This window comes from Pleurodeles waltl, chromosome 2_2 (assembly GCF_031143425.1).
Source record: "Pleurodeles waltl isolate 20211129_DDA chromosome 2_2, aPleWal1.hap1.20221129, whole genome shotgun sequence".
NCBI classification, from domain to species: domain Eukaryota; kingdom Metazoa; phylum Chordata; class Amphibia; order Caudata; family Salamandridae; genus Pleurodeles; species Pleurodeles waltl.
In genome coordinates, this window is record NC_090439.1 from 1104083732 (window position 1) to 1104111556 (window position 27825).

The window sequence follows — 27825 nt, forward strand, 5'->3', positions numbered from 1 at the left end:
CAACACATTGCTCCTCACAAATGGGACCTGCAGATTGTCCAACAGTGCTATGCCCTGTTGTTCCTTCTTGGCCCAGCACACCTACCACCTTCACCAGAACACCTTTTGAAGGACAATCTGTCTGCCTTACGACTGGAAGTGCAGAGTCTTTTGGACAAAGGAACCGTAAAGAGGGTACAGGCATCGGGGATGCCAGTGGTTCACAAGGCTGTATGTTTGACATCTTTAAAAAAACAATTGTGATTGATTATGCATGATTGAATTGTCTAACACATTTAATCAATACAAAAACACAAAATTGTTCATCATAAAAATTTGTTTTAGTAGTAGTAGTCATCATTAGCTTAGTTGTTATTTTGATCACTGACTATGACATTTGTTCAGTTTTGGTAGTGAAATTTCGCAGAGATGCCTATTTAACCTGCTCTTGGTATCATGCGTTGCAGGACTTGACACAGATTGTACCATAAACCAGCAACACTTGAAGCAAAGTAGTGGTGAACCAAATAGCGGAAAACTGGAAGTGCCCAGCTCCAATACTTACTTCATGGATGTTATTCCCGCTACTTCCTTGTGCCGAAGAAAGACGTAGTCTCCAACTCCATCCTATCCTAGAACCTCCCTCTATAAATTTCTTCAGTGCAAAGAAAAATTCAACATGCTCACCCTGGCCCAAGTTCTGTCTCCTCTGGGCCTCAAAGACTGTATGCTGGCATGTTAGCTTTGGACCAGCTGACACTTAAATTCACAACCCCTTTCTACAGATCCAGAGACACTACTTGCAGTTCAAAGTGAGCCACAAGCACCCTCAGGTTGATATGCTCCCTTTTGGCCTCACCAGTGACCCTTGGCTGTTCACCAAGGTGCTCGTGGTGGTTGCTGCCCATCTGTGGAGGCCGGACCTACCAGTCTTTTGCTACCTTGATGACTGGCTGTTGAAGGTGAGCACCACACATTCAGTCAAGGTCCACCTCCAGACTAGGGCACACCTTTTGACTCTGAATCAACTTGGCAAATTCACACATGACTCCTTCCCAGAGGCTCCCCTTCATTAGAGGCAACTTGAATGTGGTGCGCTTTCAGGCATTGACTACAGACAAAAAATCCAGAGCATATGAGCTATGATCCAGATGTTTCAGCTTCTGATCTGGGTCTCATTGAGGATAACTGATGATTCTTGGCCTATTAGCCTCCTGTATTCTACTCGACAATCATGCTAGGTGGCACATGCAAGCTTGGCAGTGGCATCTGAAGTCGGCACCAGTCTGAGAAGACTACAGAAGATCTACAGTGGTGGCTGCTTGACTGTATTTGGACCAGCAGCAGACCTCTCTGCCTCCCCCACATGATGATGATCGAGGTGAATGATGCATCAGTGCTTTGTTGGGGAGGTCATATGTGAGAGGTGGAAATCAGAGTATTTTGGTCTCTGGTAGAGACCGGTCTCCACATCAGCTTGTGAGAGTTGGGGGTGATTCGCTGGGTGTTAAAGGTCATCCATCCATGAAGTGGAAGCTGGTGTAGGTTCTCAGGGAAAGCACAACTGTAATGTAGTACTGTAACCAGCAAAGTGGAGTTAGGTCCTGGGTCCTGTGCCAATAGGCTGTGTGCCTCTGGAACTGGCTGGATTGTCAGGGCCCTTCCCTGGTGTTGCACCATCTGGCAGGATCTTTAAACACAAGGGCAGACAAACTCAGGTGATGACACCCGAAAGATCATTAGTGGTGACTACATCCGGAGGTGGCGCAGAGTGTCATAGAACAATTGGGAGAACTCTGGCTCGGTATTTTTGCTACCACCCAGAACATGCAATGTCCATGCTTTTGTGTGCTGGAGTTTCCAAAAAGGCTTTCCCTGGGAGACGCATTCCATATGTAGTGGAGCACAGGACTCCTGTACGCCTTTTCACTGCTGCCTCTACTGCCCCGAATTCTGAAAAAGATCAGGAACCGCTGGACCCAGTTCATCTCTGTTGCTCTGGATGTGGCCAGGAGAGTGGTATCAGGAGCGTCCGGGCTTGAGCATTTGTCCTCCGATCAGCCTGCTGCTTTTGGTGGATCACCCGTCGCTCCAGCAGGTTTAGGGTCCTGCGCCCAGCTCTGTGCAACTTCCACCTCAATGCGTAAAGATTGAGCGGCAGCAGTTAATCTCCTTTGACATCTCTCCTGACGTCATTGATCTCATCCAACAGCCAGATGCCGTTCACAAAATGTGTATGCTGATCACTGGGGTCTATTGCACAGCAAACTGTTGGATGTTTTGTTGTATGTTTATGTATGGCCCAGCAAGGTCTTGCTGTGGGCACTGTTAAAGTTTACTTGTTGGTCCTTTCCACCTTTTTACATTTTACACATACCAGAACAGCCAGCCATGCTTGTTCAAATCACCTGTTGTGATGCATTTTCTAAAAGGTTTGAAAGATATGTTCCCACCAAAGTCCTCTGTGATGCCACAGTGACATTTGAAATTGGTCCTCATGTTTCTCATGTGCATCTCTTTTGAGGCAATGTCAGTTGTCCATTTTGCCTTCTCACCTCGAAAATTGTATTTCTGGTTGTGAGAACATCAGCACGCTGTGTTTAAGGCCCCCTCGGTCCAGCCTCCTTAAACCACCTTTTTCTTAGATAAAGTGGTGTTACAGACTTGAGCAACGTTCCTACTGAAGGTCATGGTACCTTTTTACGTCTGACACGCGATCACTCTTCCTCTTCTTTTCGCTGCATTAATCCCTTGACATAGGAAGAGAAACTCCATTGCTTGGACCACCAGAGAGCACCTTTACTTTGATTTTACCATTGACCATCGTTCGGCTCTGTGTGGGGTTCTCTTGTGCAAAGAATGGCAAGGCTGTGCAGAAATAGACCATCTCCCGATGGATAGTTCTCTGTATTAAGATCTGCTATGAATTGGCTAAGACGCAGCCTCCAAAAATACTAAGGGCTTATGCCCCCAGAGCTAAGACTGCTATCACTGCATTGGTACGAGGAGTGACTTTCTTTCATACCTGCAATGTGGGAATCAGTACATATGCTCACAGAACATTACTGTCTTGTCAACCAGGTCGGATGGAAAGGCCATTTTGCCAGCTCGGTCCCGCAGAACGTTTTGATCAGAGCCGTTCCACAGACCCAGCACGGTACTGCTATGGGATCTGTCCACAAGGTGAGGAATCAGTGGTTAGAATTATCCATCAGAAGAGCAAGTAAACTTACCTTCGGTAATGCTCTTTCTGGTAAATATTCTCACAGCAAATTCCTCATCGCCCTTACACCTCCCTGTTATGTGGAATGGTTTATTTCCATTTAAAAGGTCCCTATTTTAGGAATCTGTAGACTGGTTCCTCCAGTTCGCTGCCGGGCTCTGTGTCGGAAGGTGCGGACAGGCTTATGCAAAGAAATGACCTACCAGCTTGCAGGAGCACTGCTGTTTGAGTTTTCCTGATCCTGTCTGGCACCTGGGGATGTTCACAAGATGAGGATTCTTCAGTTAGAATCCAGCAGACAGAGCATTACCGAAGTTTTGTAGTTTATAACACATTTTGTTCTCTTTTATGTCACATATTGCCTTGCTTTCTGTAGTTCATATTCTTAACACCCATTAATCTGTTTACCTCTGTCGTCTTTCTCTGGCACTCACTGGTTCACACGTTTCATCCCTCAATCTCTGTAAATTATGTCATTCTCACACTCTTAGCCTCACTCTCATTCTCAGACTGCTTTCTGTTGAATTTTGCCCTTTGCACCTCTACACACTGCTCATTCAATCCTTACAATTTATCTCTCCTTATCTCACACTTTTTATCACAGCCTGTGGAACGGGGAAGTGAAGGCAGGTAACATTTTGTGTAGAGGAGGCAAGAATGATAAGACAATAAATGGTAGAGAGAGTGAGAACAGAAAAAAATGAGAGTTGAAAGGAGGGAAAAAAGAAGAGAAAGTTAGTGAAAGGAGAGTGCATGCATACATGCATAACTGACCAACAGATGCTTATCTTTTATTTGGTGTTGTAGAGCTTTTTTCCCTTCGTGTAAATTTCAAGCAGTCACACAGTGGCTTGTCACTGTTGTGACAAACATGTTCTTACTTTTGGATGCCAGTTGTTCACAAGTCTGTATGTTTGACATCTTTATAAAACGTTTGTGATTTATTATGCATGTTTGGATTCTGTGACAAAGTTAATCAATACAAAAACATAATACAGTTTTTCATCATTAATACTTATTTTAGTGGCAGTAGTTGTAGTCCTCGTTACCATAGTTATTTTGATCACGGACTGACATTTGTTCAGCTTCAGTAGTGAAATTTCGCAGAGATGGCTATTCAACCTGCTGTTGGTATCATGCATTTGTAGGACTGGAAACAGATTGTACCATGGACCAGCAATACTTGAAGCAAATTAGCGTTGAACCAAATAGCGGAAATCTAGAAGCGCCCAGCTCCAATACTTACTTCATGAGTTTGAACTCAATGGTGCAGATCAAGATATCAAAAGAAGAGCTGGTGTCTGGCATAATTCGTTGGACTGGCTACTTGCCTAACATGCCCAGTCAGATGGCGGGAGTTGAGTTGGTAAGTAAAATGAAATGCGAACATTGAAACTAGCATGTACTTTGCAGATGTTTGTCAGATTAAGCATTGGTGATGTTAAAATGAATCACTTTACATTTTTTGTATACACCCACTGAGTGCTTATTTAGTAGCTAATTGGAAGGCCAAATTCACCAGTGTAATACTCTTAACTGCTTGTAGCATAACGTAGAAACAGAGCAAGATCTACAATTCTTCAAAACTGTTCAGTACAAAATGTTCATGCTGACTTCCGTACTTCTCTAACCATCTCCTGAGCCTGTATTTCCCGTCATCGTATGGCTATAGGTATTGGCACTCTCACAGGAGCAGCTGTCTTCCCTACCCTCACAAGAGGAGGGTGTATATTCTGTTCTATTCAGGTGTTTTTGTATAGCGTACAGCTACCAGTTTGGGCCTTCCAGCGCTGAGACAGACACGCCTGCTGTTTCCTAACATATTTATAGACTGTGATATGACAAAACTAGAAGAGATGTGTCTTTCAAGAGTTTCCTAAAGGTGGTTTCTGGCAGATCCATTCTAAGTTTGGCAGGGAGATCATTCTTGGAGGTCAGATGTGCAAAGGACCGTCCACCACATCTTGCCTTTCTGACCATAGGTAGAGTCAGCATCTTTAAGTTCCCAGATCATAATGGCCTCCTAGTGGTGCAGGGACTAAGAAGTTGCCAAATGAGGAGAGGACTTCTCCGGTGGATTGTCCGATGGACCATGCACAGAACTTTAAAGTGGATCCTTTTTTGCAGAGGACACCAGTGCAGGGCAGCCAAGGCTGGAGCAGCTGAGTGATGTTTTGGGAGTTTATGAAGGGTATCTGCCTCCATATTCTGGAGGATCTATAGTTGTCTTATACTAGGACTTCCCAAGAAGAGGGATTTGCCATAATCAAGACGAGAGTTAATCAATGCCTGTATGACCACTATCCTTGGTGATTTTCCTTAAAGTTCTCAAGGGTCCGAAGCATGTTGCTGCCAATTTCTTGGCTTGAGTTTACATTGACAATTTATAGTCAAGCCAGAAACGTAAACATTTTAATGCCTGGGATGGTTGTGGACCCTCTCCAAGGCATTCAGACCAAACTACTTCATTCCATTTTGAAAAGCCATTACTAACAACCAATACCTCTGTTTTCCCACCATTAAGCTTGAAGCTGCCGTGACCGTGAGCCATGCCACTGTACTCAGCTGATATCCAGATGCTTTCCACCACCAGTTGGGCTTGGCGCAAACTCCTTTGGCAAATTGGCAGAGATGTGTTATACTCCCTCTCTTTGCCCATCACAGGCGACCAATGGTAAACCCCTGCACACGAGTCGCTGGTCAAGTGCATACTATCCTGTCATGCATTGCACATGTGGGGTGATTTTGATTTTGATTTTATTTTTTTCTTTCTTTCTTTCTTCCTTTCCCTAATGGACACGTGATCCCAAGTACAGATGAAATTCTGTTTGCTAATGCCAACCCCAAGGAACACTTTATACTACGTCGTATTCATAGCTCCCACTTATCCTCTGGCTCCCAAAGAGTTCACACCACTGACGACATTGATAACTGATGTGGATGGTAGGCACATGGTTTCTAAGCTAAATCACCTCAGTTTGACACTGCTACCGAAAAGAGATGGGAAACTCAGAGAGACATGGGAACAAGGGTTGCAATGTCCACTCACGGACAAAATCTGGTATTACTGTTTTTTCTTTTTTTAAGAAACTTTATTGGGTTTTCAACGTCATCACATTCATTCCCAGTGGGACTTTAAATACAGCAATTAAAAGCAGGTTGTGCATAGCAATACAGGATAATCAATAGCCCTTAAGGTTCAGTGCAAGGCAGTATTCAGCCTGTATCATACTCAATGATAGTCGACCCCGCTCATGCATACAACCATTTATTCATCGTACGCTATAATCCCAACTAAAGACCCCCAGCCACTTGTGGTGCGTGTCCCTATCTGGTCTGAGGAGAATCGCCTATGTATGGTTCTGTATAAGAGGACTATCTGTGGTATATTCCTCAACCATAAAAATCTGGTATTACTGTTGCCAACAAATGAAATCATATCTCCGAACCAGAGGCACAAGCTCATACATTTTCCATTTTTACTACGTGCATACACGTCACCCTGTGCCTTGGCTAGACTGACCCCTCCAGATCCTCACATTGCCTTAAGTGCAGTATAGAAGAGGCTGACTCCGCACACCTGACTTGGACTTGCACCTGCTCGGGAAGTTTCTGGAGAGATGTCTTTTCCCATCCCTCCTGCATGATAGGGACAATCCTGGAACCTGACCCATTTACTGCCCTGTTGGGGTATGCGCAGGATGTGCAGCAGGGGGTCCGTAGGCATACAGCAATGGTCTTCTTGTTAGCGAAGTGGGAGATCGTCTTGCACTCGGGTAGCCGGCGACCCCGAACTGTCCCAGCTTGGCTTAAAAGCTTGTCCTACTGTGACACCAATAGCAGAATATATGCCACAATGTTAATTTCCACATCCAGACCAAAAGACTTATGGAGGCCACTCGGGGACTATCTGCTGCAGCAAGAATCCCAAGAATCTTGACTAAATTACAGTGTTTATACCAGGTATAGCTTTCTGCCCTCCACTTTTTCTTGTCAGATGGGGTATGGGGTGGAGGGGCTGCGTGGGTGTCTACTTTAATACCTTTTATTGCACTGTCTATTTTTTTGTACCATAGTCGACATGTCTTATACTAGTTCCTCGTCCAACCTTATGGTATTTGATTTTGTTTTTGTTTTCACTATCCCAACTGTGGGCTGCTGTAACGTGGGTTGTATGTCTTATATAACTAATAAAATTCTGACATCCAGCCCATAACCTGTTTAAGCGTGGGTTTAATTGAAGGATGCCTCATCTGTTTCTGGAGTGAGACCTGTAATAAGATGTGTGTCATCATATCCTGACACTATGGCGAGGCTATGTGCCTGCACTATCTTTGCAAGGGAGAGAACATATATATATATTAAAAATTGTGGGATCTAGGTAAGAGGCCTACGGGTCGCCACAGTTGATGGGTTAAGTAGCAGAAAAGTAGGGTTATTCACAGACCTGAAAGCTTATTTTTTTCTAGAAAAGCTGCGAGCCAGTTGTGGGCAGCACCTGTGATACTGACTTTACTCATTCTTTGAATGAGAATAGGATGTAAGGCAGTGTCAAATGCTTCACTGAGTTCAGGCATAATCATAGCAGCTGAGCTACCACAGTCCAAAATGGCCCGGAGTTCGTCTCTGGCTATTAGCAGAGCAGTCTCAGTGCTGCTTCCTGGCCTGAATCCCTTTTTTTGTGGGATGGAGGATTGAATGCTTTTCTAAAAAGCTAGAGAGGTACTTATTGACATGTTTCTCTAAAACTTTACTTGAATGGGGAGTAAGGCGATCAGTCTATAATTTTCTGTCACAAGCGGATACTCGAAGGCTTCTTTAGTAAGGGTTTGACTATGGCATCTTTCCAAGTTAGGGGAACATTGTGACTGACCAGGGATTTGTTAAGGATAACCATTAAAATCAGTAGGATAGTGTTATATATTTCTATCAAAATATGTGGTGGAGTTGGATCTAGCGGCAAGCCTGATTTTATAGAGGCGAGAATCTCTTCAATGTCTTCATCGTTTAAGGTAGGAAGTGAAGCTAATTGGGCTGTGGTATATGGCCTGAGAACATCAACATGCCTGAATTATTTTAGATTAAGTTACCTGAACAGTTGCAAGCAATATATTTAGATTGTCTGCCTCCTTTTGAGTGACGTGCTAAATTTTAAATTGGCAACCAAATTTAAATCACAAGTAGTCTTAATTATTGCGATTTTCGCATGTGAATTTCCGACCACTAATCTCTAGATGAAATTGCAGTAAGAATAGAGGTAAGAATGTGTGATAAAAGCTTTAAAAAGACCATTCCAGCATTGCTTTTTAACAGGTGGAAAACCTGGATTTGTGTGCAAAAAAACATGATACTGTGTGGCAACAGTATTTCATAGTCTGCAGCCGGGATGGAGGAGTGATAACATTCTGCTGTATGTCTGCTGGGGAACGGGGATGACACCGATGAGAGCGTCTTTGATTCGTTGCTTAACATGGAACGTGCATGGCTTGAATGATAGACGGAAGGTGCGACTTATGTCAGCCTATGTTAAGAGGCAGAACATAGATATATGCATGTTACAAGAGACGCACCTGGTGGAGAACACTTTGCATTACTTAAAGGCGTGATGGATTGGGGAATGCCACAGCTCTGTGTACTTGCGTTATGCTAGAGGCGTAGCGATCTTGATACGGAAGGGGTTACAGTGGCGTACGCGTAAGGAAATTGTTGACCCTATGGGACGATATGTACTGCTTAGTGGAGTGTTGATGGATAAGCCGTGTCACCTCACGTCGGTGTATGGACCCAATACAGATGACCCTGAGTTCTTCAGTGAGGTCTGGCGGTTGATTGAGTCTTTGGGGGGAGGAGCTGTGATATGGGGAGGAGACTTCAATGTGACCCTTGATCCTATTCTTGACAAAGAAAGTGAGGCTCTGGTACGGCGCTCTGCTGCTGCTCGCATCCTGTCTGCAGTTATGGAAGATGCGTTGTTGGTAGACCTGTGGCGGATGAGACATCCTGCGGCCCGGGAGGGCACTTGCGTAAACTATGTGCATAATAGTTGGTCGCGACTTGATCGCTGGATAGGCTTGCGTGATGTGGCCTTATGGACCCACTCGGTCGACCATCTGGCTCGTACGCTGTCGGACCACTCCCCGGTATGGGTGGAGCTGGAGATACCTGGTGGGCCGGCTCAGACCTATGCATGGAGGCTGCCACTCGGGGCACTTAGAGATGAGGTGTTCCGTGAGGAACTGCGATGGGATATCAACCTTTATTTCGAACAGAATGCAGGCTCAGTGAAGTCTGCTGGCACGTTGTGGGAAGCCTTTAAGGTGGTTGTACGCGGGGCATGCATTTCAAAGCAACATGGTGTACTACACATGCTGCGGCGTGAGCTGGCTGACCTGGGGAGCCAGGTTGCGGATCTGGAGGCCCGGCTGATGTCGGACTGATCGGGAGATACATTGGCGGCCCTGCGGACTGCGGTCTCTGCGTACGAGGAGGCCTCTTTGAGAGATGTACATTTCGTAGGGAAATTTGCACGAGCCAGGCGCTATGGAGAGGGTGACAGAGCTGGGCGCACTTTGGCGAGTTTACTCTGCAAGCCATGGGCTAGCAGCTATGTGGCTGAGATGGATGATCCGGGTGGGGAGCGAGTGATGGGTACGACTGAAGTTTTGAGGGTTTTCACTACATTTTTTCAGGATCTTTATTCTGATCCCTCTGTGATTCCCGTGGAGGTGATTCAGAGATACTTCTCGGACATTAGCCTCCTCTGGTTTGACAGGGCGCATAGGGAATATATGGATGCTCCTTTCACTACGGAAGAGGTAAAGGCTGCAATTCGAAGCCTTCTGGGAGACAAGTCCCCTGGGTTGGACGGGTTGACACCAGCGTTCTACAAAGTATACGCTGACATCTTGGCGCCCTATCTGCTGGAGATGTATGATGAGGCCTTGCGGGAGGGTGTACTCCCGGCCTCGCTGCGAGAGGTGCTTATTGTCACTATTCTCAAGCCTGGTAAGGCTGCAACTAGCTGTGATTCGTACTGACCTCTGTCAATGATAAATATTGACAACAAGATATTGGCTAAAATGATAGCAGCTCGGTTGCAGCCTCTTATGACGAGCCTAGTGCTGCCGGATCAGTCGTGGTTTATACCGGGGCGGTCCACCGGACACAACCTGCGTACATTCTTTGCCGTTGCTGGTTCAATTTCTGCCGATGATGTGGCTGCGGCGGTGTTCCTAGATGCTACTAAGGCGTTTGATTCATTGCTGTGACAATATCTGTTTGCGCTTCTTGAAAGGGTGGGAATGAGCGGACGATTTGTGAGCTGGATACGTCTGCTTTATTCGCAGTCAGTGGCCCGCTTGCGGGTAAACGGCTGTGTGTCAGAGCCTTTTGTGGTGGCGCGTGGAACTAGGCAGGGATGCCCCCTGTCGCCATTGCTTTTTGCAATCGCAATGGAGCCTCTGGTGGCCTTTTTGAGACATCATCACAGTGAGCGAGGGCTTCCGTTCCGTCAGAGAGCAATTCTGATCTCCATGTATACCGACGACTTGGCACTGTATGTGCGCGACCCTGTACACAACTTAGACGTGTTGTTAGATGAGATTGTTAGGTTTGGAGGTATCTCTGGAGTGGCGATAAATTGGACTAAGTCAGTCGTGTTACCTCTGTCGTCTGGAACGGTGGAGTGTCAATCCCGTTACCCTATTTTGTGGGCGGACGGGCCTGTCAAATACTTAGGCCTTTGGCTGAGCTGTGATGTTGAGACGCTCTTGCTGGCCAATTATGGTAAAGCCATGGCTTGGCTAGAAGACAGAATTACAACATGGCGTTCATTACCAATGTCCCTGACTGGGCGGATCGCGGTGGCAAAGATGATTGTATTGCCCATATTTTTGTATTTGTTCATTAACGAGCTGGTGCTCATGGTCAGCTTTTTATGGCGCCTTCGCTCTGCGCTGATCAGATTGGTATGGGGGGGCCAACCTCGCATAGCTTGGAAAACATTAATGCTGCCATTCGAGATGGGAGGACTCGCGGCCCCTGACTTGGAGTTATATTATTACTGCGCGCAGGCCCTATTTGCGTATTATTGGATCAGGCCGATTCACTATTTACTGCATCTAGCTCCTGAAAGCGACGCGGTGTGGCCAGACGGACTTGAACGAGTGTTGGGAAGTCTGAACAGGGCTCTGCCCGGGGCATAGATACGGTGGCTTCCACGGTCCGGGCCTGGTCGAACCTACTGAAGCGTTCTGGTACGAATGTGCTGTTTGCGCCGCCTATACATGTGGTGGATGCGGGGGATGAGGTGATGTTTCGAGACTCTCAGCTTCGGAGTTTTCTCCAGGCCTTTGATTTGACAACCCTAGATGATTGGTGTATTGAAGATAGACTGATGTCCCCCGAGGAGGTCCTGGGCGATAGACCTGCCACTGCGCTTTACTGCTTTTATGTGCTGCCGATATGCGCCATGCTGTGCGCTCGCTTCCCCGGTTTGCCTGCGGCCCCGGCGCACTATCGCGCGCTGGAGGTGCTGTGGAGTGCGCGTCTCCTAGGAGGCTCATCACTAAACTGTATGGTTGTGTACAGGAACAAGGGGAGGGGACGGGGCTGTCAGCAAGGGTAAAGTGGGCGGTGGATATAGGAGAGAACATTTCAGAGGATGTTTGGAGAGCATGTTGTGCACATATGAAGGAGCTGTCACCCAACTACAGGCTACGCCTTATACATTTTAAGTTTTTGCACTGCCTGTATTACACCCCTCGAAGTCTGTGTGCGATGGGGCTGCGGGCGGATGACAACTGTGCAAGATGTCGGGCCCCTGCCGCTGATTTTTTTGCACTTGGCGTGGACGTGCCCGGAGGTGTGTGCTTACTGGAGGATGGTTTTTAGTGCACTTTCTGAGATGACTGGTCAGGAGGTCTCTCCGTCTCCCTTGATGGCGCTGCTGGGTGAGATGAGTGGAGTGCAGACCGTGATGCGGCGCCTGGCTGGCATGTTGTTGGTGCTGGCTAGGCGCAGGGTGGCAATTCGTTGGGGCCGGGCTCGGTGTCCTCGGGTCTCGGATTGGCTGCGCGATGCTGTGTTCTGTCAGGAACAATTAACGAATTACTGGGAGCTAATGCCGACTGGATCTAGGCCACAGGATATCTGGGCGCCGCTGCGAGCATACCTTGAATCTGGGTCTGTCTGAAAAACCTGCTATGGATGGGCACCTTGCAGTGGCGAGTGATGTCCCCGCTTCTTTAGGCTGCAGTCATGTGGAACGGATGTTGAGAGAATGGCTTGCTCCTCCTGGCTCTTTCTTTCTGTCCTCCCTTATATTTTGTTGGGATTTATGTTTCTTCCCCTCTGCCCTATATGTCTAGAGCCCGGACATTGAGCTTGATGGCCTGCTGAGTTCTCGGCAGGGGGCTGCTGCATACATGCAATGGACACTTTTTTCGGACTCACTCAATTTGAACGTTAAGATTTTTTTTTAGATTTAAGATACGAAGAACACTCTAAGTGAGGAGGAACCACTATTGCTTAACTGTTTTTGGGTTACAACGGCAGGGGCAAAGGAGGGAGCTTTGAATGTTTGTTGTATGTTGTTTATATAAAATCACAAATAATAAAAAATACATTTAAAAAAAAACAGTATTTCATAGTCTGCCTTTGCATCTGCCTTTCCCATGTCACTCTGAATGTGGCTGTAATAAACATAATATACACATTTCATTAGCAGTAATTAAGAACACTTGGAGTCTTTTAGAATGGAGACAGACTGTATATTTCAGAGCCAGTGAGTGACATGGCTAAAATATGATCATATTTAAAGATGCAGTGGGTGTGGACTCCTCTCAATAAATGCTTTGGATACATACCTGCAGGTTGTGAAGTTTCCAGGGCGTTGGGCAATAAAAACTGGCAAAAATTCAAAACAATTGTATCTTGACTAGTGAAGAAACTCTATAGTAATCTTTATGATTAACGCAGACTGGATTGAAATATGAGTGAGTATTAGGCATCTTTATTTAATTTGTTTGTATATATGTGGCATGATATAATGTTGTGTTCGGTGGCATGTGTAGCTGCAGATACACATGCTGTGCACAGTCCGCCGTCTGGTGTTGGGCTCGGAGTGTTACAAGTTGTTTTTCTTAGAAGAAGTGTTTTCGAGTCCAGAGACCGAGGGACTCCTCCCACTTCGGTTCCATTGCGCATGGGCGTCGACTCCATCTTAGATTGTTTTTTTTCCGCCATCGGGTTCGGACGTGTTCCATTTCGCTCCGTGTTTCGGGTCGGAAAGTTAGTCAGAATCTCGGAAAAATTTGTCGGTATTGTTTCGTTCGGTATCGGGTTAGTTAGAACAAATCGACACCGAATCTTGAAGAGCTCCGGTAGCCCTTCGGGGTAATTTCGGCCCGACCGCGTGCGACTTCAAGACTGATGGAACGGACCCCGTTCCGATTCTGTCCTAAATGCCATAATAAATATCCTTATACGGATCAACATTTGGTCTGTAACTTGTGCCTGTCCCCCGAGCACAAGGAGGATACGTGCGAAGCCTGTCGCGCGTTTCGGTCGAGGAAAACGCTCAGAGACCGAAGAGCCAGGAGATTGCAGATGGCGTCCACGCCGACAGGACAACAACGGTTCGAGGAGGAAGAAGAAGAATCTTTCTCCATCCACGAGTCGGATTCCGAAGAACTCGACGCCGAAGAAACGTCAATCGTGAGTAAAACGTCGAAACAAAAAGCTCACGAAAAGACTGACAAAGCCCAGGGGACGCCACCGCCAACAGGCCATGGCTTAACCTGAAAAGTAGGTGACCGTCCATCGGCACCGAAAAAGGGCTAGCTGGTGTCGAAGTCATCCGACTCCGGTCGAGATACAGGCATGCAGCAATCTCTGGCCCGAGAGAGTGGCTCAGAAAGGATTCGGCACCGAGACAGCGGCACCGAAGTTGGTCGGCACCGAGAGGGCACGACGCTGAAAAGAAAAAAGATTTTGTCGGAGCCGAAAAAATCAATCGAAACGGTTTCGGTGCCGAAACACCCGGCATCCGAACCGAGAATTAGTTCCTACTCAGAGGAACAAGGACTGTCCTCTCAAATGAAAAAACACAGATTTGAAGAGGAATTACAAACAATAGAGCCATATCACACGCAAAGGCGGCTCTTTATTCAAAAAGATACAGGGAAGATCAGCACTCTTCCCCCAATCAAGATAAAAAGGAAACTTGCCTTCCAACAAGGAGACAAGCAACCACAAGCAAAGGTGGTAAAGAAAGTAACTCCACCACCTTCTCCACCACCATCAACTCATGCATCACCGGCGCAAACTCCACCATTAACACACTCACCAGCTCATACCACAATGAGCCAGGATGATACAGATGCATGGGACCTCTACGATGCTCCAGTATCGGACAATAGCCCAGAGTCGTACCCAACTAAACCGTCACCACCTGAGGACAGTACATCATATGCACAGGTGGTCGCTAGGGCAGCCGAATTCCACAATGTATCACTACATTCAGAACCTATTGAGGATGACTTCCTCTTTAACACTCTGTCCTCCACCCATAGCCATTATCAAAGCCTTCCCATGCTCCCAGGAATGCTAAGGCACTCGAATCAAATATTTCAGGAGCCAGTTAAAGGCAGAGCCATAACTCCAAGGGTGGAGAAAAAATATAAGGCACCACCCACAGACCCTATATTTATTACAACACAACTGACACCGGACTCAGTAGTTGTGGGGGCAGCTCGTAAAAGAGCCAACTCGCATACATCAGGCGACGCACCACCTCCGGACAAGGAGAGCCGCAAATTTGATGCAGCGGGAAAAAGGGTTGCAGCACAAGCAGCAAATCAGTGGCGTATCGCCAACTCGCAAGCACTCTTGGCGAGATACAACAGGGCTCATTGGGATGAAATGCAACATCTCATCGAACACCTACCCAAAGAGTTCCAAAAAAGAGCGCAACAGGTGGTGGAAGAGGGACAAAGTATCTCGAACAATCAGATACGGTCTTCCATGGATGCAGCGGATACAGCTGCAAAGACAATAAACACTGCAGTCACAATAAGGAGGCACGCATGGCTGCGCACATCTGGGTTCAAACCAGAAATACAACAGGCTGTGCTCAATATGCCGTTTAATGAACAGCAATTGTTTGGGCCGGAGGTGGACACTGCCATTGAAAAACTAAAAAAGGACACCGATACAGCCAAAGCCATGGGCGCACTGTACTCCCCGCAGAGCAGAGGCACATTTCGGAAGACACCTTTTAGGGGAGGGTTTCGAGGTCGACCCACAGAAACCAACACCTCACAAACAAGACCACCTACCTACCAGGGACAATATCAAAGGGGAGGTTTTCGGGGACAATACAGAGGAGGCCAATTCCCAAGAAATCGGGGAAAATTTCAAGGTCCCAAAACCCCTCAAAATAAACAGTGACTCACAAGTCACACAACCCCTTCACACAACACCAGTGGGGGGAAGACTAAGCCAGTTCTACAAATCTTGGGAGGAAATAACAACAGACACTTGGGTCTTAGCAATTATCCAACATGGTTATTGCATAGAATTTCTCCAATTCCCTCCAAACGTCCCACCGAAAACACACAATATGTCAAAACAGCATATAGATCTTCTAGGACTAGAAGTTCAAGCATTACTGCAAAAGGACGCAATAGAATTAGTACCAAGTCTACAGAAAAACACAGGAGTTTACTCACTGTAATTTCTAATACCAAAAAAGGACAAAACTCTGAGACCAATACTAGATCTCAGAACACTAAATACCTACATCAAATCAGACCACTTTCACATGGTCACATTACAAGACGTAATCCCACTGCTCAAACAGCAAGACTACATGACAACTTTAGACCTGAAAGATGCGTATTTCCATATACCGATACATCCTTCACACAGGAAATACCTAAGGTTCGTATTCAAAGGAATACATTACCATTTCAAAGTGTTGCCATTCAGAATAACAACCGCGCCAAGAGTCTTTACAAAATGCCTAGCAGTAGTAGCTGCACATATCAGAAGGCAGCAAATACACGTGTTCCCTTACTTAGACGACTGGTTAATCAAAACCAACACGCTAACAAAGTGTTCATATCACACAAAGTATGTCATACAGACCCTTCACAAGCTGGGTTTCTCCATCAACTATGCAAAGTCACACCTTTTGCTGTGCCAAACACAGCAATACTTAGGAGCGACAATCAACACAACAGAAGGGATAGCCACTCCAAGTCCACAAAGGGTTCAAACATTTCACAAGGTAATACAGGCCATGTATCCAACACAAAAGATACACGCAAAGATGGTATTAAAACTCCTAGGCATGATGTCTTCATGCATAGCCATTGTCCCAAACGCAAGGTTACACATGCGGCCCTTACAACAGTGCCTAGCATCACAATGGTCACATGCACAGGGTCAACTTCTAGATCTGGTGTTGATAGACCGCCAAACATACATCTCGCTTCTATGGTGGAACAGTACAAATTTAAACAAAGGGCGGCCTTTCCAAGACCCAGTGCCACAATACGTCATAACAACCGATGCTTCCATGACAGGGTGGGGAGCACACCTCAATCAACACAGCATCCAAGGACAATGAGACATACATCAAAGGCAGTTTCACATAAATCACCTAGAAATGTTAGCAGTATTTCTAGCGCTGAAAGCATTTCAGCCCATGATAACCCACAAATACATTCTTGTCAAAACAGACAACATGACCACAATGTATTATCTAAACAAACAGGGGGGGACACACTCGACACAGTTGTGTCTCCTAACACAAAAAATATGGCATTGGGCGATTCACAACCACATTCGCCTAATAGCACAATTTATTCCAGGGATCCAAAACCAGCTAGCAGACAATCTCTCTCGGGATCACCAACAAATCCACGAATGGGAAATTCACCCCCAAATACTGAACACTTACTTTCAAATTTGGGGAACACCCCAAATAGACCTATTTGCAACAAAAGAAAACTCAAAATGCCAAAACTTCGCATCCAGGTACCCACACCACCAATCCCAAGGCAATGCTCTATGGATGAATTGGTCCGGGATATTTGCGTACGCTTTTCCCCCTCTCCCTCTCCTTCCATATCTAGTAAACAGATTGAGTCAAAACAAACTCAAACTCATACTAATAGCACCAACATGGGCAAGACAACCTTGGTATACCACACTACCAGACCTGTCAGTAGTACCTCATGTCAAGCTACCCAACAGACCAGATCTGTTAACACAACACAAACAACAGATCAGGCATCCAAACCCAGCATCGCTGAATCTAGCAATTTGGCTCCTGAAATCCTAGAATTCGGACACTTAGACCTCACACAGGAATGTATGGAGGTCATAAAACAAGCTAGAAGACCTTCCACTAGACACTGCTATGCAAATAAATGGAAAAGATTTGTTTGTTACTGCCATAACAATCAAATTCAACCATTACACGCATCTCCAAAAGATGTAGTAGGATATTTACTTCATTTGCAAAAATCAAATCTAGCTTTTTCTTCCATAAAGATACATCTCACCGCAATATCTGCTACCTGCAGATTACTCACTCAACTTCACTATTCAGAATACCAGTCATTAAAGCGTTTATGGAAGGCCTAAAGAGAATTATACCACCATGGACACCACCTGTTCCTTCATGGAACCTCAACATTGTCTTAACAAGACTCATGGGTCCACCTTTCGAGCCCATGCATTCTTGTGAAATGCAATACTTAACGTGGAAAGTTGCATTTCTCATTGCCATTACATCTCTAAGAAGAGTGAGTGAGATTCAGGCATTTACCATACAAGAACCATTTATTCAAATACATAAAAATAAAATAGTTTTAAGAACAAATCCAAAATTCTTACCAAAGGTTGTCTCACCGTTCCACTTAAATCAAACAGTAAAATTACCAGTGTTCTTCCCACAGCCAGATTCCGTAGCTGAAAGAGCACTACATACATTAGACATCAAAAGAGCACTAATGTACTACATTGACAGAACAAAACTAATTAGAAAGACAAAACAACTATTTATTGCCTTTCAAAAACCTCATACAGGAAATCCTATTTCAAAACAAGGCATTGCTAGAGGGATAGTTAGGTGCATTCAAACCTGCTATCTTAAAGCAAAGAGAGAGCTGCCTATTACACCAAAGGCACACTCAACCAGAAAGAAAGGTGCTACTATGGCCTTTCTAGGAAATTATTCCAATGAACGAAATATGTAAGGCAGCAACATGGTCTACGCCTCATACATTTACTAAGCACTACTGTGTAGATGTGTTATCTGCACAACAAGCCACAGTAGGTCAAGCTGTACTAAGAACATTATTTCAAACAACTTCAACTCCTACAGGCTAAACCACCGCTTTTGGGGAGATAACTGCTTACTAGTCTATGCAAAACATGTGTATCTGCAGCTACACATGCCATCGAACTGAAGATGTCACTTACCCAGTGTACATCTGTTCGTGGCATTAGTCGCTGCAGATTCACATGCGCCCACCCGCCTCCCCGGGAGCCTGTAGCCGTTTAGAAGTAGATCTTCAACATTTGTACTTTTGTAAATATATTACTTTAACCTTCATTTTGTACATACGTATTCATTCCATTGCATGGGCACTATTACTAGCATACACAACTCCTACCTAACCCTCTGCGGGGAAAACGATCTAAGATGGAGTGGACGCCCATGCGCAATGGAACCGAAGTGGGAGGAGTCCCTCGGTCTCAGGACTCGAAAACACTTCTTCTAAGAAAAACAACTTGTAACACTCCGAGCCCAACACCAGACGGCGGACTGTGCACAGCATGTGAATCTGCAGCGACTAATGCCACGAACAGATGTACACTGGGTAAGTGACATTTTCCTTCTGAATAAAATCTTGGAAAAAAATTGGAAATATTTCAAATACGAACATTATATGATGGAGTTCGCGGCTTTCCCCAGAAGACAATTGGAAATTAGTGATAAATGGTGCAAGTTGCAAAACATTAGGGTAGTAACATGGGTGTCACCTTGTTTAGATCTAAATACCATTTCTCAAGGAGGTTTGGGAGTTCTGTCTCAGGAAAATTCAGGGAAATCGAACTGCCAATTGTATATTTCAAGCACATTCCAACACCTACATTTGTCAAACCTAGGTCAGATTGAAAAAGCACTTCACATGACGATGGTTGTAAGTTCTTCCCAAGAAACACCTGTCAAACATAGAGGAAAATGGTGCATTTCATTATTTTCATCAAGTGACTTTGGTCAAACTATGACCGGGTACTTTACAAAGGGCTGGGATTTTCTCCAAGGATTCTTGAGTGATTGTGAAGCAGATTGCGCATTTCATATCACATTAGGAAGGTACATTTTTTGTCATTTAATGTATTTATTTTGCAGATTATTTGCCATTTACCTTAATCACTCACTTGTCTCAGTTTTCAAGTTTTTATAATAGATGATTTAGCATACTTCGCAAGTTTCTCCAAGTATGCTGAGTTTTCAAATTTCATAATAGTCGTAACAGGCTGCACCAATTCATCATCCATATTAAGAATTTGTTTCCCTTATTCGTCATGGATCCTGTGTCAGATGTCGGTAGTAGGTGCCAGCTTTGTAAAATGCATAAAGAGGACTTTGAAGTGAAAAAAAAAAAATAGGATGCGTGACAGTTTTGCAACACACCTACCTAATTGGCAGAGCAGACTACACTATCACTAGCTACTTTTTAATGTTTTTATTCCTCAGTGTCACCCTCAGACCCTGTAGGCAGCCAGACCCACAGTACCGGGCACGCCTTTATAAAATCACCTATCGTTGTAGCATCTGTCCAAATTAGAGATCTTAATTCCAACATCCAAAACAAAAAATGAATTGTCTTCCTCTCAGTTAACAATTTGAAAATGTCATTATGTCTCAATAAACATACAAGTTTCTGCATTTCTTTAGCTAGAACTTTGCAGCATTCTGTAACAGTGAGATAGCAGTCTCCGCTATTTTCCCAAATGCCCAAGCTATCCCTTTTCTTTTTTTCCTTAATACTCCTGGTCAACACTGGAATCTCTTTAATGTGAATCTAAGTTCTTTCTTTATCTTTTTGTACAATCTATAATTATTTGTTCACTTATAAAAGTTTGATAAAGAATTGAAAAAAAAATAAAAAAATATTCCAATAACATACATTGTCTGACAGTTCCATAATGCATAGTTAGCCCAACTTCACATCCAATAAATGCATATCTCGCACATTTAAACATAGGGTTTCATCAAGCATACCTTGCTGTTATCAAAACGTCTTCTAGCATGCACCATTCATGTGCTTTAATTGCGTCAGTTAGCACAATACTTGGTGTTTACTTGACTCTTGTTAGTAAGACTCTGGGTTCATTGGGAGGGCTTTACTGTGGTCAGTCTCTTTGTGGTGTTGACTGCATCTCATACTGACTTTAAAACTCACTCCTCAATTTGCTGGTAAAAGAGAATGCATCTTCACTGGCAGGACAGCGGTAGCTTGTCAGGTCCAGTGCCGGGCGCAGGAACATTAGAGAAGTAGAGGCATTCTGAAGGCTTTACCGTGCCCCTACTTTATGCTCTCCTTGTACTCTGCTACTTGATGCCACCTTATGTTGACTCCATTAGAGATTTTATAAGAAGGCTTGCATCACCCTTTGGTCCAGCCTTAATGCCTCAGACCTGAGGAACAATGTTGCGTCCTTCCCTGCCTGGGAGCATGCAGCAGAACACGCCACACATGGAGCTCATAGCCACTGTCTTTTTTTCATAATTGTTCAGTTTTAAAACTAAACTTCTCATTATCTCATAACCGTAAATGACCACACCTTAACACCTCCCAAATGATTATGTAATCCTTTCATTGAGTTCGCCCAGGGCCGCGGGGTCCTAGTGCTCACAGTTTTAAGACACTACGTCTCCTTTCTTAAATAAAATGTTATAAACAATATCAGCATTGCATTTGTTTGAAGCACTGTCCGCCAGACTGCATGAGATGAGGTTTTTGACTAGTTGAACTGTACCCAGAGTGGACACCGAAGGTACAGGGTCTAATGTCTGACCAAGGCTTTCAGGTGGAGCAGTCTCAGATGGAGTTAAATGGACCAACGATCATCAAGACTGATGTGTGAAATGTGACGAATCCCCTGTGATGGAGTTGCCGGGACATGCACCGTTATCATGTGTCCCTTGCATGTCACACCTTTCAGAGGTTCAACATCAAATGGAGGATCTGTCTTTAGCTTCTGTTTTTGCTTGACAAGAACCCAGTCACCTTCGTCGAAGGCAATCTCCTGAACTTGCCGACATTGATCAGCATAATTCTTCATTTGACGTTTTCGAGCAGTGTCAGTTGCATGAACCTCTTCATCATTCTGGGTTCTTTCAGTGATCCACTGTGATAGTGTGGTTCTTACAGCTCTCCTGAACAACAAGGTGGAAGAACTTTCACCGGTAGTAGAGTGAGGAGTGAAATGATTGGCATGGAGGGCTTGACACAGTGTCAGTCAGCTCAGTTCCCTCCATTGATTCATGCTGGATCACTCATTTCAGGGTTCTCATAAAATGTTTCACAAGACCATTAGCCAGAGGCCACAAGGGTGTACTTTTCACATGCTTGACATTGAGTCCAGTCAGAAACCCCTTAAACTCCTTGCTTTTCAATGGTAGACAATTGTCTTGAGTGTCCAGTATGCCGCACACTCCAAATATGTCACCCAGCCGTTCAATTACTTTGTGTGGACTGTTAATGACATGTCCTCTTCCATAGGAAAAAGGGAATACTCGTCAATGACCACTATTAGATGATGTCCATTTGGTAAGGGCCCAAAGAAGTCTCTGGCTATTTTTTCTCCCACATGTGCAGGAAGATCAGACCTGGTTAGTGGGTGCTGGGTCACTTTAAGAGATAGGCAAATGCATAAATGACAATCCTTTAGTTCCCTCTCAACTCTCTCATCCAGGGGATCGAACCACACTCGGTCTTTCAGGGCAGTTTTGGTAGCGGCAATGCCACAGTGTCCTTCATGAGCAAGTTCAGTGATTTGTTGTCTGTCTTTCGAGTATGACAATCCTGGAGCTTCTTAGCACAATGCCTTCTTTAGTGACACAGTTCTCCTTGTACATTTGAACACTATGCTATGTCTGCATGATTACGCTGAAATAATGTCTTCAAGGGCAAGCATGTCTTTATCTGCATTTGTATCGGCAACAATCTGTTCGATAGATAAGGTCTCTGTTGTGGTGGACCTTACAATGTAGTTGACGTACTCCTCTGGAGTTTTTGATGTTGAGCTGTGCCGCTGGAGTGATCCTTGTGAGAAATAATCAGCAGGGTTTTTGTTCTTAGCTAGCTTATGCACAATTGCATTGTCATACTCTTGTAGATGCAACCCCCACCTTTCAATGCAAAGGATTTCCGAATATGGTGAGCAGCACTTGATTGTCTATGACGATTGTGAAATGTTTTCCATATAGAAACACATGAAAATGCTCACAGGCCCCCATCACAGCAAAACTCTTTTTCTTGCTAGCTGTAAACACATTCTCTGTCAGACAGATTTCGTCTGGCGAACACCACAATGTGTCTCTGAGCATTTGCATGTCCATTATGCTGAGCAAGGATTACTCCCAGCCCCACGGGCTGTCATCAACAGTAATCGCAATGTGTAGTTTAGGATCAAAGTAGGCCATCTCAGTCGCATTTTCAGTTGCATGCTTTATTCTTTTGAAGCTTTCGTCACATTCAGAGAACCATTGGACCTGGACGTTTCGTTTGGTTAGGTCTCGCAATAGAACACTCACTGTAGCAAAGTCACGAATGTACCTTCAACAAAAGCTAGCTATGCCCAAGAAGGATCATAACATGGTGAATCTTGTGGGGCGACCAGTGGCTAAAAGTGCTTGTACTTTATCTGGATCAGGAGTCATCCCCCCAATCAGAAAATACATGCTCAAAGAACTTGAGTTTAGTTTTGTGAAATGCGCACTCGCCTGCATTCAACTTGAGACCTGCTTTTGTAGGTAACTGACACACTTGTTGAGCCTTACCATGCTTCTTCCATGTTGTTCCAAATACCAGTATATCATCACTGTAATTGAAAGCATGCATAACAGGTTGAATTATTTTATGTATAACATCTTGGAATATTTATGCAGCAGGTGACACTCTAAAGCTCAGTCTTTTGTATCTGAACACACCGACATGCATCCAAAAAGTGTAAATGTACCTACAGGTTTCTTCAAGTTTGAGTTGATGGTATCCTTTGTTCTTGTCAGAATGGAAAAAGATTTTGGCTCCATTCAGCTGAATGATCATATCTGCTGTGTGTGGGCCAGGATATCTTTCTTTCTTGAATGCTTTGTAGGCTTTGCGCTTATCCATGCAGATTCACACTGCACCTCCACTGTCCTGTTTTTGGTGCTACCATTATGGGAAACACTCATCATACAGTGGAGCGCTGTATAATGTTGTGTTTTAACAGCAATTCAAGTTCCTTCTCAACTGCTTCTTGTAGGTAAAATGCTATTCTGCGGTGCCCCTGTGTAACAGGCTGGATGTTTTAGCTAATGTGAAGTTGCACCTTCATTGTCTTGAGCCTTCCTAGGCCATGAAATAGCAACAACAATTGACTCATAATTTCGTATTACATATTTAGGTTGTAATTGATCGATATCAGTCCCGTGTCAGCAGCAGTTTTAAAACTAAGTAGACATGCAGTGGATGAAGTACCTTGAACGTAGATTGGGACCTGCACAGAGGTCTTTTTATACCGCAATTTAGCTGTGAATGATCCTAGACTCTGCAACGGTTTGGAAGCAGCCCACTTGAACACCTTTGTATTTGACAATTTAAGGTGCAGTAAAGGTGACAAACTATTAGATTGTTCACATGACATGATGTTGATCGATGCACTGCTGTCACTTACAAAGGTTATGGGTCAGCCGTCGACTTTTAGTTTGATCCTGGAGCAATGTCCATAAGAATTCTTTTGCTTCGCGGACTCACTTGTTTTTGTTGTTCGTTTGTCTTCTTCGCAAGCAGCAAGTTACACATGTGCATGCCGCTTTTTTATATATATAGTCATTGCTCATTCACCCTCTTCAATGTTGCTCGACGACGATGTCGAGGAATTCTCACAGGATGAACTTGATGACGTTTGACTTCGTCCCGCCACCACCTGTCGCAGTTAAGGTTGCTTTTTGTCTTTGTGGGCGTGATGAGAATGCTTCTGGAACCTCTTGGCATCCATTTTCTCTTCTAGCCGTGACGCAATTGGTTTCACTTTTGCTTTGCAAACCATTATGAAGTGGTTCTCCTTTCCGCAAACTTTGCAAGTCTATCCGATGGCTGGGCATTTGCTTTCATGGGGAAATGAAAATCCACATTGGAAACATTGTCTTTGCTTCTTGAGGGTATCAACTTACGGGCATCTACTTGGTGCTTGTGCTAACTCTTCATGATTAACACAGATTCACTTTTTGCTGTTCTCGCTTCCATGTCGGCAGCCTGCCGATCCGCTTGTTCCTTGGCTCTAGCAGCTATCAGTGCTTTTTCTTAACTGAACGTCACTCTCAAAATGCATCTTCTGAACAAGTCAGATAAACATCCATCAATGACTCTGAGGCACATGGCTTCTTCATCATTAAATTCCCCAACCTTCAGTGTTTGATAAGCACATCAAGTCTGTCAACAAACTCATCCATGGTTTCACCAACTTGTTGTCTCGCTTAATTGAAAATGTACCTTTCATAGGCGACGTTGGTTATCTAATTAAACTTGGCTCTTAATGCTTCTTTGATCTGACAATATGTCATTGTCTCAGTCTGTGAGAATTTCTTTATCACTTCTTTTACTCCATCACCAGCAAGATTTTTTGAGTCAAACAAATGCGACCAGAGGACACAAAGCATATATAGTGGTTGAATATAGGTGCAAACTATGATGTAGCAAATCCGTTGTTGAATAGTACAGTATTCTTCTTTGTGTTGCAGAAAATCGTTTATTCAGATCAATAGTGGTATGTCAAAGAATACAGTCAATCAAGCACAGCCAACACGTTTTCGTCACACAGTGACTTTTTCAAGGCTAGACTGGAGACGAGTAGATAAATATCCATGATGAAGTAAGGAAATTGCAGCGAGGACTGTATCCTATCTTTTGATAGAAAAGGTGGTATGTCCTTTCAGTGTCAAGCATGTATAGACACCAATAGTTAGTATAGGCCAAATGTACAGCAGGTAGTGGAGTCCTGAGTAAACTCTTAGTACGAGGACCTTGGTAAGTCCTGAAAGTAGTAATCAAGTGCGCGCCATAGCTGTTCTGGGTCAAAACGATTTTCTGCAACACAAAGAAGAATACTGTACTATTCAACAACGTATTTGCTACATCATAGTTTGCACCTGTATTCAACCACTATATATGCTTTGTGTGCTGTGGTCGCATTTGTTTGTTGTATTCTGTGTATACCCGTATACACTATTCATGTGCCTTGGGGTAGTAGGGCACCAGACCATGTGCATCTCTTCTCGACTGTTGTTTCGAATATACTTTTTGTGGACACCTTTTGGAGGTGCAAGTTAATTCTTTGCCATTACTACCTTAGACTATTGGGTACAAGATTATTTAAGTATTTAATAATTCTTTCAGAGCATCAATTGAGTAAGCGAAAGTCCATCTGGTGCCAATATTCAGCTTTTTGGCAGTATCGAGTGGCGGCTGCCATTTTAGAAAAGTGGCTGTTGTGTACTTCGCATCTCTTCCTACTGCCATTGAGTTTGTGCTATTAAGTCAGTGCTTCTTGAACCCCTGAATGTGGGCCTTCTAGAAGTGCCGACTTCCTATTTGAGCTTGGGTCATCTGACTCGCTTACTAGTCGTGTGGTGCTGCCTTCATTTCTGTTTCTTGCATGCTCTCGTCTTTCCTTTCATCTTTCTATTTCCTTTGAGCCATTTCTTTGTGCTGTTCCAATAGCTGTCACCACTCTCAGTCCAACTTGTGACTTAAAGAACGATGGGCCATGTGAATGAGTCGCTTCGCTCCAGGGCGGCATTCAGAACGTAGTAGATGCCACCTGCTACTTTGCATGGATCGGACTCTCACGTCTGATGTTGCAGTCGTAAAGCATTGTACTTCGCTGGTGAGTAAGTTTCTATTTCTTGTACCTGGTTGTCGCTGGCTTCTAGCGTAATATCTGGTTGTTGCTGTTGTATCTGGTTGTCACTGCCTTTAGCATTCTCTTTGTTTGAATGATAGCTGGGTGTTGTGGTGCAACACTGTAGTCTCTCAGCCTGGCCAACTCTCAAATGGGCTAGAGCGGCGCTTGTACCCCACATCTACCAACTGCAGGCTTATTTGCACCGACTTGGGGCACATGTGGCATGCTTTGAGCAGTTTGCTATATCCTTGCAAACTTTCAAGGAGAGCAGATTTGTTTTTTCGGGGCATGTATCCCCAACTCATCATCGGTTGTCTCGTCCTCCCCAGCCCGGGTGCATGCACAAGAACAAGCCACTCACAGAGCTCATAGGCAACATCTTTAGTTATCAGCGTACAATGTTCAAACTAAACTTCTCCTTATCTTATAACAATGAATTACCACACCTTAACACCTTCCAAATAATTATGTAATTCTTTCATTGAGTCCGCCCAGTGCTGCAGGGTCCTAATGCTCCCAGGCCGAAGAGACTACAAACAAGTGTCACGCCATAGCAGCACTGAAGACAACCAATCAGGAACACCTTGTCACATTATCCTTAAAAAGAATTTAAAAGCTTGTGCAGTGCCAATTGTGACAAAAAGCGGTGGAGGTTTGAATAATCAGGTGAGCAACATATTGCTGCTCATGAACTACACGTTTGGTACCACTGGCTCATCCTTAAATCAGTTGAAGAATCTGTAGTACATCACTGGTAAAAGAGCTTGATAGGTGAATTTTTTTTTTAATGTAAGCGCTTTATTGCAAGCACATGGTAGCCAAGTTTAAGTTGTGGCTTGTTTTCTTTTTGCTGCATATGCTTACAATTAAAATAAAAAAAGAAATAACAATGGCGAAAACCTTCCATTTTCACCTCAGTTGGCTTTGGCATTGCTTGTTTATTTTAAGCCTCGCAGTCACGTTAATTTAGTGTGAGTTTAGAAGCCTGTGAGAGAGGTCTCAAACTTGTGCTGTGTTCTGGAAGGGCACACCAAGCCTGCCCTCATTAAAGACAGATATCTCCTGTCCCTCTAATTGCATTTAGCATATAGAGCAGAGGTGACAGAGATCCATGTGTTAAGAATCAGAATTATGACCAGTTCTTTTTATCTGGGTCACTGCAATGAAGCCTGCCAGGACACTCGTGTAAAGTTTTGCTTCAGTGCACTAGCCCAGTTCCTTGTGCTAACATCCCGAATGTGTGTTTAACATGTTGATGCATGTGACCTGTGTGGTAAATGCAAATGTGTGTGTGAATGCGCCAGAGTAAGAGAGGCCAATGGCTTCCATTTCGGATGTCACTGGCCTTGCACAAGATAAAGGGTGAGGTCTGTGCTCTCAGAAACTGGGTTTGTATTGCTCACATTCCTGTAGCTGGAGGTAGG

General features: G+C 44.5%; 1 protein-coding gene across 1 annotated transcript in view; it reads left to right on the forward strand.

Annotated features, from left to right (window-relative positions):
- Positions 1–27825, forward strand: part of LOC138282888 (ubiquitin carboxyl-terminal hydrolase CYLD-like) — a 284328-nt gene that overhangs the window by 139369 nt on the left and 117134 nt on the right. Inside the window, exon 6 of the mRNA XM_069220892.1 lies at positions 4351–4568. Coding sequence (XP_069076993.1) covers positions 4351–4568 — 218 coding nt within the window. The remainder of the gene's footprint in view (positions 1–4350; positions 4569–27825) is intronic.